Here is a 19,978-nt window from a genome sequence, read left to right as displayed (position 1 = left end):
AAATACCAGCGATGGCTGATGATAAGTTTATTTTTAGTTCTATTTTTTGATTCCGGTTCTGCAACCACGGCTATTTTCTTGATAAGGTCAAGGTACGGAAAAAAACGACATGTTCCATTCTAGGACTGTACACTAAATATTCAAGAGAGCTTCCTTAACAGCAGTGTCTGCATATTCATCACCAGGCAGCTCAACATGATGGCCGGTTCTCATTCTGCCGAAATGCATGCAAGGTTTTTAGCATTTAAAGCAGGCATATAGATTCCCTGTTCCTCCTTCTGATTGTGTCTCTGCAGGCTCAGAGTCAGGTGAGCCCCTTGCTGCGACCCACTGTGGGTCCATATGGCCCTGCCTGGTATTAGACAGCATTAGGCAGCTTGCACTAAGAGGATGTGTTCATCCACTGCCAGCAGAACACCACAGGCAGACTCCAAGCTGTGCTTCTGCAGCATCTCTGATTAGAAATGCAATTTGGATCAGTTGGTTTTATTCCAGTTCTCAATTAATTAGTGTGGTAGCGTGCTGTAGTGAAAAAAGGCAACTAAAAAAAAAAAAACCCAACACAAACTCACCAAGAAGGAAGTGGAATATTTCTGTGTGGGGAAACACAGATAAGCTGTTTGGTGGCAGACTGCAGGTGCTTTTACACGCAAGCTTACAGCTATTTGCATCATCTCTCATGGCTCGGCAGACGAATCATTAAGGGTGTTATGTTGGGCCACTTGAGCGAACGTCTCGGGAGATGTACAGACGTCTGAATGAGGCTGTATAGAACACTGGCTGCCGGTTTCCTTTAGAGCTAAAAATAATTTCTATGTTTTTTCTAAATCTCTGAATAGTAAAAGCACCTCGATACATGTCTATACGACTAACTAAACCTTTAACAACTGAAACTAATCCATGTTTTATAGCATGTAAAAAAAGTGGCTAAGCCCTAAAAATCAGCTCGGGTAAATAATCTCTGGATTACAAAAGGCTGCAGATGAGCTAACGGTCTTAGGTCTGTATAAACTGAAGGACTGCAGATTCTGACGATCCGGAAAGCTTTGTGTCTGCTCCGATGCCAATTTCTGAAATTTGTTCCTTTCTTTTAATGGATTATTTCCTTTCTATAGCCTGTCAGAAAAAGGGCTGCGTTAATCACTGTAATATCTTAATAATATTATCCTAGGACAAAGGCTGATTAGTGATACTGCACAGAAAATGAGCCGTTTTGTCATCCGTCTTGTTTCACAGAGGTATTAAAAGTGGGTGTAATGCATTTAATACCAAGCTGATAGCCAGTTATAGTTCCCAGTGGATAGATATGATTATCGGGGTGGAACAAATGGATTATGATAGCTTTGAGTGCATTGAGGAACTGGCTTTATCACATCTGTGTAGCAAACCATGTTGTCATGTTTGACGAAAGTTCGTTTTAAAGAATGAATCGAGCTTCAAAATGGCTGCCATGGTGGTAGTAAAAGATGGCAGAAGTCTAGACGTTAGGTTTCCGTCTGCCCTTCAGATAAATAGGTTGAAAATATGAAGAAAGTTTTTTTTTTTTTTAAATACTATTTTTCACTTGACCCCATGGGCTGCCATGTGACTCGACTAATCGACTGCACAACGCTAGCCAAATATAGCAGGCGACAGGCCCAGGTTCATTAGTTACCATGGGACCAAACAAGTAAACAGTAGCCAAAAGGGTTTGTCACACACGCTGGACTGGGGAGCCGGTGCCAAACTGTAACCTTCACTAAAGCAAACTGGAGCAGAAGTCAGTGGTGTGTAAAGATGAGAGCTTTGTCAAATTCAGAGCTGCTTAGAGCTCAACAAAAACCACACATGGGGCCTTAAGGGGAGATTCTGAAACTGTAGTTAATAGCAAAGGACATTGAAAGGAAAGAAACTTGGATGAAATGTCTGCTTATTATCGACTCCACTACGGACGGACCTGCATCGACTCTCAGTCCTGGAAGCAGCATGACCTTCGCTCGGAGGTCTGAACTGCTGAATAAACGGTCTTGTCTCCAAACCAGGACACCAGGCCGACTACGAATATATTGAGTTTTTTTTTTTAGCTTGTTGGGATTATTAGGCCCTGATCTGTTAAACTTGAATAATTATATGCAAAATGTAAATATTACCAGTTTAGAAATGCTAATATAACTGTATGCACATTATTTGGTCCTAGATGATATTCCTTAATACGCTTCATAAAACAACGGGACAGACATTTACAACATAAGAGAGGTATATCTAATGTCTGGGATCAGAACATCCTCCTTCTGGTGCAAATATACAGCAGTTATTTCTCATGTTCAATAACTTGGAGCTGTAAAAGTTTCACCTGTATTCCTCTTAGAAGTAGTCGTCATGGAGTGTACAGATTGAGAGTGTGTGTACTCTGTGTGACCCTGGATGCTGGCAACGAACCATGGCACCGAGACAGGAGGTGCGACTGGAGGATGGCAGGATTCTCGCCCTCTGTCGGGCATTCCCCACACTGAGCAGGAGCGGGCCGAGCTATTTCAGGCGCCTCTGAATAATAACGCAACATGTAACACCATCATACATCTGGAATCGCCACTACAACCAGAGTTACGTTCTGATTTACGTGAAAGGGAGTATGATGGTGAATAGTCCCCAAGCATGTGGAAGGAGGACAGACTAAGGAGAGGTCAAAGGAAAGACCGTCAGGACGAGTGGGTGGTCCTACGTGATTAAATGAAAGAACAGAAAAGAAAAGCCCAGCTGGGATCCAACAAATGACGCAAAAGCCTAGCACTCGAGTCCAAAAATTACAGTCCAGGCCATAGAGAGAATTAGTCTGACTATATATGGCCATTATATGGTGGAGTTGCTCTCGCTCACTCTCATGTGCTGCACATCTCAACAATTTAGTGTCTTTCTTTAGTTCGAGGCGGTTTTAGAAAGCAGGCCACCTGAGGATTTCCATTCTCGAATGCCAGCTGGCACAAGGGAGGAGTGGAGTGATAAAAACCTCAAACAGATTCCACAAGGCTCTGCTCAGAAGCAACACAAAGACCAAGTACAAATAAAGTGCACTAACATCGAGCAGTCAAAGCATTCTCCGATTGGCCAACATCAAGAAATCTTCACACTTCAGCTTGTAAAACATTCAAATAATGACTTCGATTCACTTCGGACTTATGGCATCTCACACACACACACACTTACTTTATTCCTTGTAACCAATGGCCATATGATGAGAATGATGAACCATGTGACCCCACATACCGTGCGAAGGGGGGAGGGGGGGTATATGAGGTCACATGGTTCATCATTCTGAAAATAATTAAATAAATCAATCCACAAAGCCAATTTCCAGAACATGTTTTAGGGGAAAAAAAGGAAGTTGCATACAAACAGAGTCGTACAACTTTTTGCAACTGCCAACACAATGTGTGATACATGCTACACAAAATGCTGTGCATCGCTTCGTTACAGCCAGAGCCACACATGCAGCCTTTAGCTTCTATCACAGCATGTGATTTGTGTTGGACACTGGTGTGTTTGTCTGGAGCATCAGTTAATCAGATATTCTCAGAGACCATGCCATCACGTGCCGCCGCTGTGGTTAAACAAAAAAAGGGTGCGGGCAACAAACAGAAAAACAAACAGACCAAGCAGTAGGTCACAAAAAAAAAAAAAAAAACAGAACAGTAACCTGCGTAAGGGATTGTTTAACACCAGGAAATGACGGGAGATCTGATTTGTTCAGCTGGACAGATTCATACTGACAAATCTTTGTGGATGTGCAGAGCAGCTACTACAAAATTCAGATAAAACATCTGAGTAGTAAACACCCGCGTATAGTTCGCCACGTCGTTAGGTCATTGTAGTCGGTCTTTGCAAAACAAGATCGGAAACGACAAGAAGAAAAGTCTAGCAGGCAGAGAGAAGGTTTTACCACAATTATCATCAGGTAGTGCAGTGGACATTTTTTTTCTCTCCTGAGGTGTGTGCCAAACAACAACAAACCATCGAGGCAAATGTCTGGTTGTCGAGCTGCTCATTATTAAGTAGTGGTGACCCCAGAGACCACAGCCCTGCCTTGTTTTCTATAAGATCCAGTATAAGTAACCACTACCAGAAGTGCTTCGCATCCTGTCTTTTTTCCTTTTTAGGTACATCAGTTTTGACAAAATCATATTCACATTTGTTGCACTGAGCACCGCTTTGTCTGTAAAAGCAGTAAAAAGGTCATAGATGTTCAGAAGAGGGTCTTGAGTTTCCTGGCAATGCCCGAGTCGTCCATGGAGCCATGGGAGCAAAACGGACAGCGTTCTGTCGATCACAACAAAACTAAACAATCGGCGACTGAGGATCTGCGAGTTTGTGTGTGTGGAAGAAGTCAGATCTGAGGAGGTATTTCCTCAAGAATGTAACGATGTCCTGAGACGAGTTAGAGAAACTTTCGGCTGGCTGGTTTTTAATCCTCTGAGGAAGCACGTGTTGGCCGTCACTCTTTTTTAGCTGACTAAAGTTTAGTATGCGGCCGATTAATCATTTGGTTCTTATAATGTGTCAGTGCTTACGGCTAAAAGAAACGATCTGTCCTTACTGTCTTCAATGATGTTCAGCTCATGTAATGGTTTCTGGTTGGAAAACCTTTGTTACTTGTAATGCTGAAGGAACATGTGAAACCTGACTACTACACAACACTACACTTCTTGATAGTGTCTTGGCTTTATCCTGTGGGTATGCAAACTTTTGCATTCAGCTTTACGTTATAGCCCCAAGCCTGCAACGGTAACTTCAAACCTTAAAAAAAAAAAAAAAAAAGACATGACAAAGAAAAATTCTGATTTACTGCAATTATATATGAATCTCGATCCCGGTGAATAGATTATTCCACAAGAGGCTGTTTAAGTGAAAAATAAAGGAGGTGGTGTCTCGGCGCATTCAGCACAAACATGCTCGTTCCTTGCCGGTGTGAAAAGAGAAGCAGTCTAAACAGCCCACAGAAAAGGCCAAACAAAACCACCTTTGTAATAAAGCAGTTAAGGCGCCTAGTGACACAACGACAGCTGCTGCCTTCGGCGTTCGACCCGACCTGCTCATTCGTCACTCTGCTGAACAAGACAAGCAAACCGGCCAATCAGAGGGCTCGATACAAAAGCAGAGCCATTGTACATGCAGCACACACACTGTTGAGGAGGAGAAGAAAGAAGAAGAAAAAAAAAAGAATACAAGACATTTAGTTGGGGCATGCCACATGGCAGTGTATCAAAGGTTTGAATATTCAACAGCGAGTAAGCAAAAGAGCGCCATTGAGCAAAATGTTACTGAGGAAACACCGAGCACATTATGATCTGACCGCATCTCCTCATGGAATAAATATTCAAGCCTAAAGGCTTTCATAAACATCCAGCCAATATAACCCTGGTCTCTGCCTACGTCAGGCAAATACAATCTGAATTTGTTCTGTATTCTCAGGCATTGTGTACCAGCAACAACGCTTTACCGCTAGGGGTAGACAGTTGGAGAAAATGGGAAATAAACTGCAGCATTTAAAAAAAAACATGACCTCTTTGTTCATAAGGAGTGTGATCGCTGGCAGTTTACCACAAAAAAAAATATAGGCTCGGTCATAATTTGCAATAACAGGGCTTTTTTTTTTCTTCCCCAAAACCTTAAACAGAACAAGGCACTTAAACCTTTAATTTATTAATTTAAAAAAAATGTCTATTTTTCAAATGACTGAATCAAATATAGTGAATCTCCACTCAACCCCAAGAGACCATCTGTTCACATGTCAGAAGGCGAGAAAGCATATGGCTGAGAAAAATGTGTCAATGAATCACTTAGGTATAAAATCTATACGAGTTATACAAGAGTTATATACCAGAATATATACTTCATAACAAATCTGCATTCTTTAATTCATTAACACATGATCAAATCACAGCTGCATACAGTATATTAACACGGATTCATCAGATATATTAATGCTTCAATAGTACCAATTTATCAGTGATCTGTTTCAACCTGTTTAATACACAAGAGGTTTAATGTCACAGTGAAAACACGATGGTTTAGACCGTAAAATGAAATTCTTACTTTACATGTCTTCCGTACAAAAAGGGGAAAAACATAAATAAATAAATGCACTATATACATATTAAGACTTGGAAATCCTACAAGGATTAACGACTGAGATAAAGAACTGTTTCTGTGACATTTATGGAAGGAGTCTCCAGTGTCAGTGCTTTTGGAGGAGTTTAAGAGTGTTAGTAAAACAAAAGAGATGGCAGTTCGGGAACGAGTGTTTATAGCTGTTGTAATGCAAGCAACAATAAAAATAAAAACTTTCTTCATCGAGTTTCCAAATCAAAAGTGATTCTATACATAGCTGAATAAGGGATAGCTTATATTTATATAAACAAAATGCACAGCTAATTCCAGCAATATTGTTAGTAGGGTATAATGATCTTGGTTAATGTTCGGGAAAACATTCCAGACCTTTTCTCTCTAAATGTTATAAAGTACATTAACTGTATTGTGAATAGGAGTAACATTAATGTAATGCCTTAACGCTAACCTCTGTTCCTGCAGTAAATAAAGACATGTCGAAAGACAGAACATTCAAAGAGTTTTGAGATGAGATACACAGTTGTTGTTTTTTTGTTTTTTTTTTACAAACGGTTTCTAAAAATCCCCACAAATCCCCCAAAAAGTGGCCTAAAATGCAAATGCTTAAACGAGCATAAAGGAAAGGGTCACCTCTATTGAACTAGTCTGGCTTTAAGCACAGACCTGAACGTGAGGATTGTGCAGTGAACACACTGGCTCTGTGAAGTGTGCTGAATATGCACAAGTGTTACAGCAGTGCAGCAGAGCGCATAGCAAAAAATCACACACAATCAGGGGCATTTACACAGGACTATTATTCAGGCTTGACCTAATTAAAGCTGGAATTAAATGACTGAAAAACACTATGTTAAACCATCCATTAAATTATAAGATTTCCAGGATTAAAATAACCTTTTGCTCACCAATTAGATATATAATTAATACATTCTGGTTAAATGTTTTGCGATCTGGGACTTATTTTTTAAGATTTAAAGATACTGCAACATAAGAGAATTTTTAAATAAAAGTATTCACAAAAGAAGCACACAATGCAAATTCTGCATCGTTAGATTTATTTATATTCCAATGTGAAATTTTTCATTAACTTTCTATAACGGCAGAATACAGACGTCAGTGACAGGTGTAATTAAACCATACTTAATATTAAATAGATTAAAAAATGCTATTTTTTTTTAATGTGTCAATCTGTTTGTAAGAAGATGCTTATTTAACGTTTAGTGAAGGAGTCTCCAGTGTCGCTTTCATGGGAAAGTCTTCAGGACATTGATCTTTCCTGTTTTTGAAGAACCTGACAAGGTGTGTGTGTGCATGCGTGTGTGTGTTCTTTTGTTTAACAACAAAAGAAAATAAAGAGGCTGGTGATAGAACATGTTTAAGGTTGCATATGAGAACGTATGTTACACAACACAAGCGATAACATGAGCCAACTTGTTTCATGATTATCCCATGACATTAAAAGTTACTATAATTGGATAAAGTGTACGAGGTGTTTGTTGTGGATCATTTTGCCAACAGTATCAGGATTGCTGTGATTCACAGCTTACTTGATGGAGCGGTTGGATTAATTAACTGGCATCAACGATAGCGGCAGTTGCTCTGCAATGCCAACATGTCATTTTAAACCTCAGCTATACTTCATGGATCCCATGATAAAGAACTAATACTTTACATTCAAAAGAACTAATATTTTACTACTTATGTCGACGTCATTTCCTGAGTTTTACTTAACTAGCACTCACTGCCTCAAGAGTATAGAAAAAAAACTCAAATAAAATGTATTTTTATCTATTAAACAGGACAATAAAGGTCACAACCCAAGCTAGTCTGGGCAAACTTCCCTTTTCCTTGCTGTGTGAAAAAGCGGAAGTGGCGTCATTCGGCATGCACGCGCAGCAAGAAAGAGCGCGTGCGCTGCATGTTACAGACTGCTCGCGTTTATTTCTATCTCTCTCGCTTCTCATCGCGACAAAAATAAAAAGTTGTGACAATTGTAAACTAAACGAGAAACGAACGTACGCTCGCTTCGAAGTGAGACGTAAGAGCTTTGTAGAGGTACGGGAGGTGTGAATGGGGAGGAGAAAATGTCCAGTTCGGGACAAAAGACAAAGACGGACATTGTTTTTAAAGTGCACAGAGATTCAGAGCCTGTTGTCACCCAACTGGAACAGCAGCAAGATGGAGATTATTATTATTATAGACTAGAAATAAACATAATAAAACAAAAAACATGATATAACTAATAAACTGACTCCTTTTGTCAATGCAGCTCAATGCAACTCCACCCTCACATCATCATCATCATCATAATAAATAAATAAATAAAACTACACACACAGTAAAGTAGCTTGATCCTGATAAACATATAAATAAATACAAATCCAACCTTGTACACTTGTCCATATGTGCCATTTCCGACCACTTCCACTAACTCAAAGATCCCAGCAGGATCCTAGAAGAGAAAAGAAGCAATAAAAACGTGTAAACGGTGGACACTTTGATATTACGTGCAATTGAAATAAACGATGAAAGCAGCTGTTGCGCTCTGGGATTCATGTCTAAAACACACACTCACAGACACACACACACACACACACACACACACACAGAGGCAGACAGACACAAGCCTGGGTTTTTCAAACAAAGGAAAAAAGCTGAACTCCAACATCAGCCTGCAGTCAGACACTAAAATAAAGCTCAGTGGGATTTACACACATGCAAGGATTTGGGGAAAAGGGAATTGTTCAGTGCATTTTCCCAACCCAGTTAAAGTGGTTGTATTTACACTCTTGATACTCACCCGTAACGACGACAGGTCTATATCGACTAGACTTTTAGCTGGAGAGTCGTTCGCCATCTTCTCAATAATACACACAAATGTCTCGTCTTCAGCCCTGTGACTCTGCACTTGTGCATCTGCAGTCGGTCTTTTTTCAATTAAATATATAATGACACGACAAAGCAAACGGATGACTCCGGTTGAAACACATGCACATTACTACATGTTGAGGTGGCAGCGCGATTTGTGCATGAAAAACACACGCGCGCGCGCGCGCGCTCGTGCACAAACACAGGAAGCCGGTCCGCTGATTCACACAGAGAGAAGGGCAGGGCTTAGTCAAGACAACGCGACCGGGATCTGCGTTGCATTACTCACAGTAGAGTCACGTTAGACCTAGATGGTCAAAATAAATATTAAAATATTATTGAATAACTAATATTTCTCTCAAAAGATGTGTTTGTAGTGAAGCACGAGGGCGCTCGCGATCTGAGACGCGCGCACGTGCGTTATAGGTAATTGGCAGGGTGGTCGAAATAAAAGGGCGTGGCCAAACAATCGGATTACAGTTTAGCTAGTGTGCTAATAAATCACTCAGCCTGACACGTCCGTCTGTTTAACTGACTCATACGTTAGTAATGCCTTGTAATTATGGCAGGTTAGAAATACGACATAAATTATAATAATTTGCCAAGAATCAACAATCCCTATCATTCAAAAGATTCTTCAAGACAATGTCAGATACCCCATATAATCTGTGTCTGGTAATAACAATAAGAAAAAACATAATCGTGGGTATGATGAAGATTTCTGCGAGGAGATGTTTAGTGAACATTGACAGAAGGAGTCTTCGGTCCTAGCTGTCAGGACAAATGAGTTTGTGCTGCCTGTTGTCTTATTTATGACAAAAAACTGAGGAAAAAGACTTAGCTGTTGAAAGAAAGCCTGTTTCTAGCTGCTCAGATGTAAGCGATAACAGTCCAACTTGCTTTGTGGGCATTCTGCATTAAACTGACCAACTATACATGTATAAAAAGTGAAAATGTCATTAATTAATACATGTAAATGTATAAGTTGGCAAATAATTGTGGAATAAGAGGAATAAAACACAGTAAAATATCAGCTCCCATTTCCGAGTCACCCAGATAGTATCACACCAAATGTATTATCCAAATAATACACAAAAAAATTTTACTGAAACATTTTACATGTTTTGTGTCTTACTTCTGACACGGCAGAAACCGAACAGTTTTTAGAATAATGTGTGATTCTGTCCAAATCCTAAACCTAGGAGTGTTGCATGTTATTTCCATGCCAGTGTGGCTTTCCTCCTACCTCTTAAAAACATGCTTCTGATGTTAATGTGTGTGCCGTGCGATGTACTGCCAGCCTGTTTTTAGTGTATTCCCACGTCATGCCTAGATTTTTTGGGATAGGCTTCAGATCCACCACAATTCTGACCAGGATAAAGTGAATACAGGGATGAGAACTGTATTATTTGGGTCATGGTTCATGTGTAGTTTGAGCACCCATGTCTGTGTATGTCACTCAGGCTGTACTGTGAACACATAATTTGTCCATGCATATGTCCATGTAAATAAAAGACACACAACTGAACAACATGATTTCTGAGCTTTGCGTTGAAAATGAACATGTAGAATTATAAGAGTCAATATCCCATTTGCAAACCTGTAGGTGTTAAAAGCTGAAGAGTTGTCAGCTTCTCACTTTTTAGCCTCGCTTTAAACACGTCGGACAGTAGCGTCGTTCACAATGCTTTTAGCTAGCTAGCTATCATTCTGTAGCTGGTTAATGGCTTCTGATTAGATCAAACTATTTAAAAGCTTGTAGTGTAGCTAGGTAGAATTACCTGCATTCAATTAACCATAGAATATTCTGTACATCTTCCTGTTTTTAGTTAAAACCATTGTGGCTGATAGACCGTATATTAAAAATTTAACCTGTGGTCCTCCTTTAAGACTGGGTGTCAGTTAACTTTAACTACTGTTTTTCAAATGGGAGCCACCTTCTTTAGCTAATCCTGTTTAGCTAATGATTCCTTCATGTGCTATCAGATTTTTGCTATGTATATGACATGTTCACGTTTTTTTATGAGAAAGAACACAGACATGGACAACGTCTAGTTCATTCATACATTTTTCTTCATTCACTTATATTTTGACACCCTAACACACATTGCTTACTTACTGTACCTAACTGACAATAATGGAATAATTCTGGTTAAATAGAAGCTAAGGTTTGTAAGGTTTAAAATTGTACATCATACCTGGTTACTGATGGTTGCTGATATACATAAATAAATATGATTATAATGGCTAGCCCTAATAATTAGCAACACAAATGAAAATGATCAGTAATTAATCATAATTAAATACTTAAGGCACTGTTCGTGTGCAAGTTCCCAATTGGAAACTTGCATTTATGATCATTCCAATAGCACATAAAGGTGGCATAAATCCAACATTTTGGATGGATCACTCAAAGGATTTGTGGGTTCAATGACCTCATTACACCTGAACACAGCAGGGTGATTTCCCACTTCAGCACACCTAATAATCCTTTTAAATAACGTGGGTGTGTATGTGTGTCTGAGTCTCTGTGTGTGTGTGTGTGTGTGTGTGTGTGTGTGTGTGTGTGTGTGTGTGTGTGTGTGTGTGTGTGTGTGTGTGTGTGAGTGTGTAAGCAGTCTAGTGTGCTGTCCGCTGGACTGAAACTGATGACTACTATTGGATGCAATAAATGTTTAATCAAAAGAAATGGTTATATTCTGAGCCCAAGAGCTGAAGTGGGTGGAATCTAACACAAAACATCCAGAAAGGAGCCAATTCCCTCCCCTAGTGAAGTGAGGTGATGGTCTCAGAACAATTTGGAGGCTATTTGCCAAGACGCCGAATCAGCAAGAAGTTTGGTCGACTTCCCAGATGGCTATTCAATTTAGCAGTAGTTCATGCCATGGGGAGCATTTTATTTAGACATAATATTCTGGCTGGCTGAACCAATGACGTTACAAATACAGTAAGGTGTTCTCACTCAGTCGATGCCAGAGGTGTCCATCTGTTCTACTAGACACTCTGCACCCTTTGACCATGTTCCCTAAACTTACCTTCTAAATGTTGTCATCTTCATGCTTGTTCGTTCGATCATATTCGTGGGGCTGCTTTCTTCTGGTCAGGGGTACAGTGGAGCACAAAAACAGTAGGCACAAGACCAGAAAACATCTTGACAGTATGTCTGTCCATTGCAGTGGTGTGTTGAATTATATATAACTTATATACTTAATAACTGATGCGTTGAGTTATATATTAAAGCAGGGAGATCAGCAGAACAAACATAAGCCAAGGAAGTGATTGTTTATCTGAATGATTAGCCTTCATTCACATATCCCTCATCAAATTTGTACTGTACATGGCTAGAGGGTACAGAACAGAAACAACACTGATGACACAAGTTTAAATATGGAATAAAAATAACACAATGTTGGATTTTTAAAAAACCTAGTGACAACTCATAACTTCGGGATTTGATCAAGGGTTTGTGCTCACGTCTGTTTTTTCTTGGTTCTCTATCTTCCTTCAAACTCCATAAACATGCATACTCGGGGATTAGCTCAAACCAGTACGCAAATGTTTGCCTGCAATGGACTGGTATCTCATCTGTGGTGAATTCTCCTATCTTAGATCCAACGTCTCCGAGATGCACCACACAATGTTACTAAAGATGAATGAATGGAATAGTTAAATTATTTAAATAAGTGCAGTTAAGAAGATTTAACCTAAATTAGGAGTAGTCACACAATATTTTGCAGTATAATAAGACAATTTCAAGTTTAACATTTCTAAAACAGGTGTATGTTAACAGCAAAATTAAACCAAATAATAAAAGGTGTTAGACAGTGTTAGAAATAAAGACACAAAATAAAGAAAAATTTGAACATAACAGTAAGATCTGAACACAACAAGCATCGCTAGTCCCTGAATGATTCACCAACCGACAGACAGGACAAACCGGTCAGGCTAGCCCTGTGTGTGTGTGTGTGTGTGTGTGTGTGTGTGTGTGTGTGTGTGTGTGTGTGTGTGTGTGTGTGTGTGTGTGTGTGTGTGTGTGTGTGTGTGCGCGCGTGTGTGTTCGAATGACAGAATTTTTGTTTAATACACAATTCTGCTTGTACATGAATAATTTAATGACATGAGAATATTTTTCTTAGTTTATACACAGCTTTGACTAGATAGTCTACAGTGTTGTTAGAAAGCCAGATCTACAAATACTGAAAAAGAAAAAAGTCAAATGTCTTTATGCAGAAACAAATACCTACCATAAGCACTTCATCTAAAATAAAACAAAAAATAAGAATAGTAATGAAGAGCTTTTACATGTGAATTACAAAAGCAATTGCTAAGAGCTGAGAAGCTGCAGGAGAAGATAATAAAGTAGATCACTATGTTTTTTATACCATTTTGCTTTTGTCCTCTGTTTGTTTTTTACGTCATCTAGCTGTGCATAATTCTGCAATTGATCATTAACGATAAATGCGATAAAGGCGAGCTACTGTATAAAGAATTGAGTAAGTGGCTGAATGGAAATGACATCATACAGTATGTGCTATGAGGTCAGATCCATGAGCGATTGATGAGGAAATGACTCAAAGCAAAAAATTACTCTGACTTACTGCTCATGTTGTGCATCATAAGGTTATTAAGCAGTATTAAAGACCCTGCTGAGAAAGCAGGATAGAAGAATAAAAGTTGTGGTGAAAACATTGTATTGACCAAAGAAAGAATTAGAGTGAGTGCAGATAATCAGCATGACTTTACCGTATACTGCTGCTGAATGACCAAAACTGATTGGTCAGATTGTGTATAGATTTTGTAACAGCAGCTCCGACGGTAGAGCAAATTATGAATGCACTAATCAATATTATCTCTTCTATCATAACAATAGACACTTATTGAGAATGCTTCATATAAATGAATTTAAATATCTTATTGTGTAGTGGTTGGCGTTTTTGCCTCCCAAATCCATGGGTTGGGGTTTGATTTCTGTCATGCTTCAGGGGTTTCCTTCCCCAGTCCAAAGACATTTGGAAGTATTTTATGCTGATTGGCATCTCTTTATTGTCTGTAGTGTGTGAGTGTGTGTGTGATTGTACCCTGTGATGGGTTGGCACTCCGTCTATGGTGTCTGTCAACTAAAGAGGAGATGTGATATTTTGCATCTATACAACATTTGTTTGACTGTATATTTATAATCACCCCCTCCAGTGTCGCCCATATGAGCATGAGGTTCCCCATTGAGTCTGGTTCCTCTCAAGGTTTCTTCCTTTACTGTCTAAGGGAGTTTTTCTTGCCACTGCTGCCTGAGTCACCTCAGACTTGCTCATTGGGGATAAATACATACACATTATGAACTAAATATATCTAATATTAATCTTGGATTTGTATTCTATTAATCTTTATATTATTCTTTGTATTAATCTTTTGTTCTATGTTTCTGTTCTTTAAATCTGCTTTGAGACAATGTCAATTGTAAAAAGCGCTATACAAATAAACTGGAATTGAATTGAATCTGTCGCCCTGCTTGGGAGAAGCTTCACATGACCATGCGTAGGATAAACACTACAGAAAATGGGTAGATGAATGGAATTGGAATTTATGATATAAAGATGTTTTCAAAACGTTTTAACGTTAACGGAAATGTTGCCTAGGAATTGTTGTTCTTTAATTAATATACAGTGTAACATTAGGAAATGGCTGTGGGAATAAAACAGTTCACGAGTCATGTTAAACATGAAATAAAGGGATGTGGTTGCTTAGCGGTTAAGGTATAGGATTATTGATCAGAAGGTCAGAGTTTGAGTCCCAGGTCCACCAAGCTACCTCTGCTGGGCCCCTGAGCAAGGCCCTTAACCCTCAAATGCTCAGGTTTATAAAATGGAAGTCACTTTGGAAAAGGGGGTCTGCTAAATGCTGCAAATGTAAATAAGCTTCTGCTAAAAGTAACAGCTATTTTATTTTATGTTTAATGCTTCACACAGGTCTCACACTGATGCAGCAGGTAAATTCAGTCAAACTCAGGAGTCAAAGCTAATGTTTGAGTTTCACTGATAAGAGTGTTGCCACAACACAGACACCATTTAAGGAGCTTCGCACCAAACGTAGCAAAAATATACAACTAAATAAAATGGAGGATGTAGGACTTGAACTTGGACATGTACGCAAATCCATGAAACTTTTCTGTTTGTACATTGTGAAAACTCCAGATATTATCTTTCAGAATATGTTACCTAGTTAGAATGTTCATCGTTTGTAGTTTGAGTTGAGAAATTCACCAAAACAACTTTAGTATGTGCAACTTTTGAATAAAGTATTTGTTTCTTTTCCCCCCCTAATATCTCTAATTTGTGTGTTGACCGAATATCTGTAGGTCCATATTTACAAACAGCTAAACAACGCTAAACAACAAAATTATTGGCACCTGTCATGAGAATGGGTGCAAGTTAACGTATTAAATCAGACACAGTTAAAACTGTCCATTCAACCAGTTAGAGCATTTTGTTCCTTGAAGCGCAGCAGCCTAGTGCTTATATATAAATATGAAGTTTTACACCATAAAAAAACAAAGCACTTATAACGCAATGTCAAGTGGGAAGGACACCATTAAATCAGGAAATTCTGGATCTGCTTAAGGGGTCATGTGTAAGTAAGTAAGTAGGTAAGTAAGTAGGTAAGTAAGTAAGTGTTATTGTAATATGAATGCATTTTAAGTGAATCATTAGAAAGCCCTTGATGTCCTCCTGGGTGATAGTTAACCACATTTTGTGTGTTTGCTAAAGCAGTGATAAACATACAACCCAGTAACTTTCTCAACAGCAAAATACAGCCATTGGGCTTATTTTATCAAACGTTAAATAAATGTGTATGTAAATATGTGCACAAGCCACATTACATTCATTCATTCATTCATGTTCTACCGCTTTATCCGAACTACTCGGGTCACGGGGAGCCTGTGCCTATCCCAGGCGTCATCGGGCATCAAGGCAGGACACACCCTGGACGGAGTAGCCACATTACACTGCTTTGAAAATTATTTATTTGTACTTCGTGTATATCCTATTTGTGAAACAGCTCAGCTGCATGTAGTGAAGATACAAAACTCCTTCATATTTGAGTGTACAGACAGCTAAGATCCAGAAATGAACAAATCAGAGGAAAGGCTGAAATGCAGAAGTGGGAATTATTATGACTCTCTTCTTATGCCAAAAAAAAAAAAGAACTCAATAAAATATAATATTCATGACAGCAAGTGAAGGGAGTTTGCATGTTCTCCCCGTGCCTCAGGGGTTTCCTCCGGGTACTCCGGTTTCCTCCCCCAGTCCAAAGACATGCATGGTAGGTTGATTTCATCTCTGGAAAATTGTCCGTAGTGTGTGATTGTGTGAGTGAATGAGAGTGTGTGTGCATGAGCAGTAACCAGCTATAGAACAAGCTATAATAATCTTAAGCATGAATTTACCTCCATTCAGGAGTGTGAGTCGACTACAGACGTCTTTTTTCCGATTTCACTGGAATTTCCTGAAAAACAGATCTCTTGTCTAAATGCTCGTACGAGTGATGTCATTTTCCCATTTCTCATTTTCAGCAAGAAACCTTAAGATATGACATATTTGGGTTAATACTAGAGATAGCACAATACCATTTTTTCTTTTCCAAAATCAGACAGGAAACACAAGTCTCTGTAGAAAGTTATTTTCCAAACCCATTTCCAAACTCTACCTTAAGTAACAGGATAATCTTTCTCTGATATCAAATCTACCATCATTTTGTTTGTATCAGCTAGATACAGATATTGTATATTGGATCAGTACAATGTCTAATTAAAACATATTTGAATGGATACATTCAAAGTTCATTTTCTTAGATTCCATATTGAAAGTAAATGAAGTCTTCTAAGACACACACACACACACACACACACACACACACACACACACACACACACACACACACACACACACACACACACATAGTGTAGGTGCTTCTATGCTGATGTATCAGCATGAAATGTACAGAAATCCCCAGGAGATCTTAAGAATACTTAGATGATTAGCAAAAAATGTACAGCATGAATGAAGGTTGTTCAACAGCTTGTTCATCAAAGATCAAAAAAATGTGTAGCAGTGTTTTAATAGTCAGTTTCCAAAGAACAATACCAGGTGACGTGTTTTAACGTCAGCAATTTGACAGTAAAAAGGCAACCATCAGACCTTTAACCAGGAAGGAACCTACTTTAAACACCTGATGTCCCAGACAAGAAGTGAACATCTGATGATGAATCATTCATCACCGTGTCACAATATTCCACCACGGAGGAAGCTAAAAACATTCACATTAAGCAGAAGTTGGGACAGACACAGTTTGGGAATACATCAGAGGAAGTTGTCAGTCAGACATTAGCCTATTCTTCTCAATTTTAGCTTTACTCTTCACCATAGCCGCGCTGGGAAAACTGTCCAGGTCATGAGCAGCAGCTCAAAAGCTTTGTGGAGCAACAAAGAAAAATGGTGTAATGCCAAGAGGATGAATTTATAGTACGTGTATTTTCCCATGCATACAAATATGGTACATTGTAATAAGGAATCACTTACTGTATTAAGTTTTATACATTATGTTGTAGAAGGTGTAAAATTGGGCTTTCTGTAGATGAAAACCTAGAAAAACCTTCTCTATTTTTATAATGAATAAACATTCCAGTGGCTTTGCATATCCAAATAACTGAAAGCTTTATTAACTGCGTCACTGTATTTAATTTAACAGTATCAGATACAGTAAGGCGTGCTGTGAACTACAAACTGTAGCAATAAAAAAAAACCCTGTCTGGGTCTAATACTTATACAACAACATAGTTGAATGATATATTTTGCTAGGAAAGTGTTGATTAATTTTTTTATTTTTTTTTGCTCATTCATACAAACACGTGTGTCTGACTACACAATTCAATTAAGTTTTCTTGTATTGTGATTTTAGCATCGGACTCTGTCACAAATCAGCTTTACAGTAATATATAAACTCAGGATGTAGATTTCACATTTTTTAAATGAAGCCAGCGATGACACCAGTGAAGAAAAACTCCCTGAGACTCTATGAGAGGAAGAAACCTTCAGAGGAACCAGATTCAAAAGGGAATCAATCCTCAGCTGGGTGACACTGGATATCATGATTATAAATTATTTCCCTTCTATAACTGTGTACTATTTGGTCAATCATGTACAATCATGTAGCCAGAAAATTCAATCTAGTTCAACTAACTTGTTTTAAATAGCAATGGATGCAAAGTTTCTACTCTTTGAATTTCTTCTACATGCTAAATAGCATTTCATTGCTATTTACTGTACATGTAGCAACGTGCAATGGCAATAAAGCTGCATCTACACACGCGGACTGAATCGTTGGTACCCTTCCATTAAGGGTACTATCCTTTTTGTCCAGTTTCATTAGTTTTTATTATTATTATTATTATTATTATTATTATTATTATTATTATTACACTCTTAAACCACAATTCAAAAGCAAAGTCTGATTTTTATTAGTCAATCTTCAGTAAATTGTTATTCAATATTACTTTTGTCAGTTTCAAGTTATTTCAGTGACCATTCTGGGTTTTTCTTTTTTTAATAGAAGGGTACCAACAATTTTGTCTATCTATCTATCTATCTATCTATCTATCTATCTATCTATCTATCTATCTATCTATCTATCTATCTATCTATCTATCTATCTATCTATCTATCTATCATAAAATATTGATTACCATTCAGGGAGATAAAGGCAAAGTAAGTAATAATTAAATATTGTCCCATTGTCTGATTTTACAACATCACTTAATAGAAGTTATTTTCTATTTATAATATGATATGAATGTTGTATGGGGAAAACGTGCAAGTGGATTTGTATGGTTTGTGATTTTTGTGGTGGTGTAAACATGGATGTGTTGATACCATCACTGATCTCATGGATGGTTCTGAGACTAGATTAAAATGCTCTGATACCAACAAATGACGTAAACCTAGTGTCTTGCTAAACAAAGGTTGGCACAAAATGGCAGCAATCTGGATGAGTTTGACCTTTGACAATCAAATCAAAGAAAGAAAACCTGATCCATGATATCTCTGACTGCTTAACAATAAGTAGGTTATTATTTGTGGTATCTGTATTAGTATCAGTATTGGTAAGACAAGTAAGATGTAAGACACGCTAATTACTGGTATGGCTTCTCGAGATGAATTATTTCGGTTTGCGAATATATAAAATGCTACTGAGTCATTCACAGACCAGAGCTTCGTCTGAATGTCAATTTTCACACAGGTCCAAAAATAATAAAATGTTACCTCAGTGATTAGAAAGCTAATGACAATAACAGGACATGTATGGGCATGCCTTTTTGTGTGCATGTTGTGCTTTCTTTAAATTGCTTGAGTCATTTCCAGCTCTAATCATCCAGACGTAGCAGGTTTTGTAACACAAGCTTTATTGTTCACTCCCATTATAGAAAAATGCATGCCATGAATGTACACAAGTACCGACTCTGGTGCTACAACAACATGGTGTAAGTTGATCGTGTGTGTGACCTTTTAAATGCTTATTTATCACTGAGTCACACATGGCTGAGAAGTAGCATTCAAACTGACCTTAGTAAACATTAGAGCCGGATTTACGGGTTATATGGATCACAACGCAAACACCGTGCGACAGAAAATGGCATTTATATCTAACACTACATCTATATCCAGCTCATTACATCATTATAATGAGCTAGATATATCTTATATAAAGGGCTCCAAAAATTAATTTAATTAGATCCATAAAGATTTAAAAGGCAAATTATTAGATTTAATAGATTTATTAGAATCTAACCTTCTTTCAAAAACTCATCTAAGATCATTTTATACTATTTTGTAATTTAAAACAGAAAATTGTTCTAGGATCTGGTTCTTTACCTCTACATCACATAATTTCTTAACTTAAGCATGGAAAACTGATCCCAGAACAGTTATTAATCGAGTAATGCCATAATTGTGACAGTAAA

The 19,978-nt window shown here is 38.2% G+C and overlaps 1 protein-coding gene across 9 annotated transcripts in view; it reads right to left on the bottom strand.

Annotated features, from left to right (window-relative positions):
* The window catches only part of LOC113648649 (mitogen-activated protein kinase kinase kinase kinase 4-like), a 52,272-nt gene extending 42,995 nt beyond the window's left edge, over nt 1-9,277 (bottom strand). For 6 of the 9 annotated variants that reach the window (XM_047803083.1, XM_047803087.1, XM_047803084.1 and 3 more), the window contains exons 1-2: nt 8,900-9,277; nt 8,486-8,551 (exon numbers count right to left, since the gene is read on the bottom strand). In XM_047803083.1, the coding sequence (XP_047659039.1) occupies nt 8,486-8,551; nt 8,900-8,956 (123 nt within the window). In that variant the 5' untranslated portion in view covers nt 8,957-9,277. The remainder of the gene's footprint in view (nt 1-8,485; nt 8,552-8,899) is intronic. The other 3 variants (XM_047803088.1, XM_047803091.1, XM_047803089.1) reach the window with 1 other exon arrangement.
* Nucleotides 9,278-19,978: the final 10,701 nt, after the last annotated feature.

The sequence above is a fragment of the Tachysurus fulvidraco genome, chromosome 18, assembly GCF_022655615.1.
Source record: "Tachysurus fulvidraco isolate hzauxx_2018 chromosome 18, HZAU_PFXX_2.0, whole genome shotgun sequence".
Classification (NCBI taxonomy): domain Eukaryota; kingdom Metazoa; phylum Chordata; class Actinopteri; order Siluriformes; family Bagridae; genus Tachysurus; species Tachysurus fulvidraco.
This window is presented reverse-complemented; position numbering and strand designations above follow the sequence as displayed.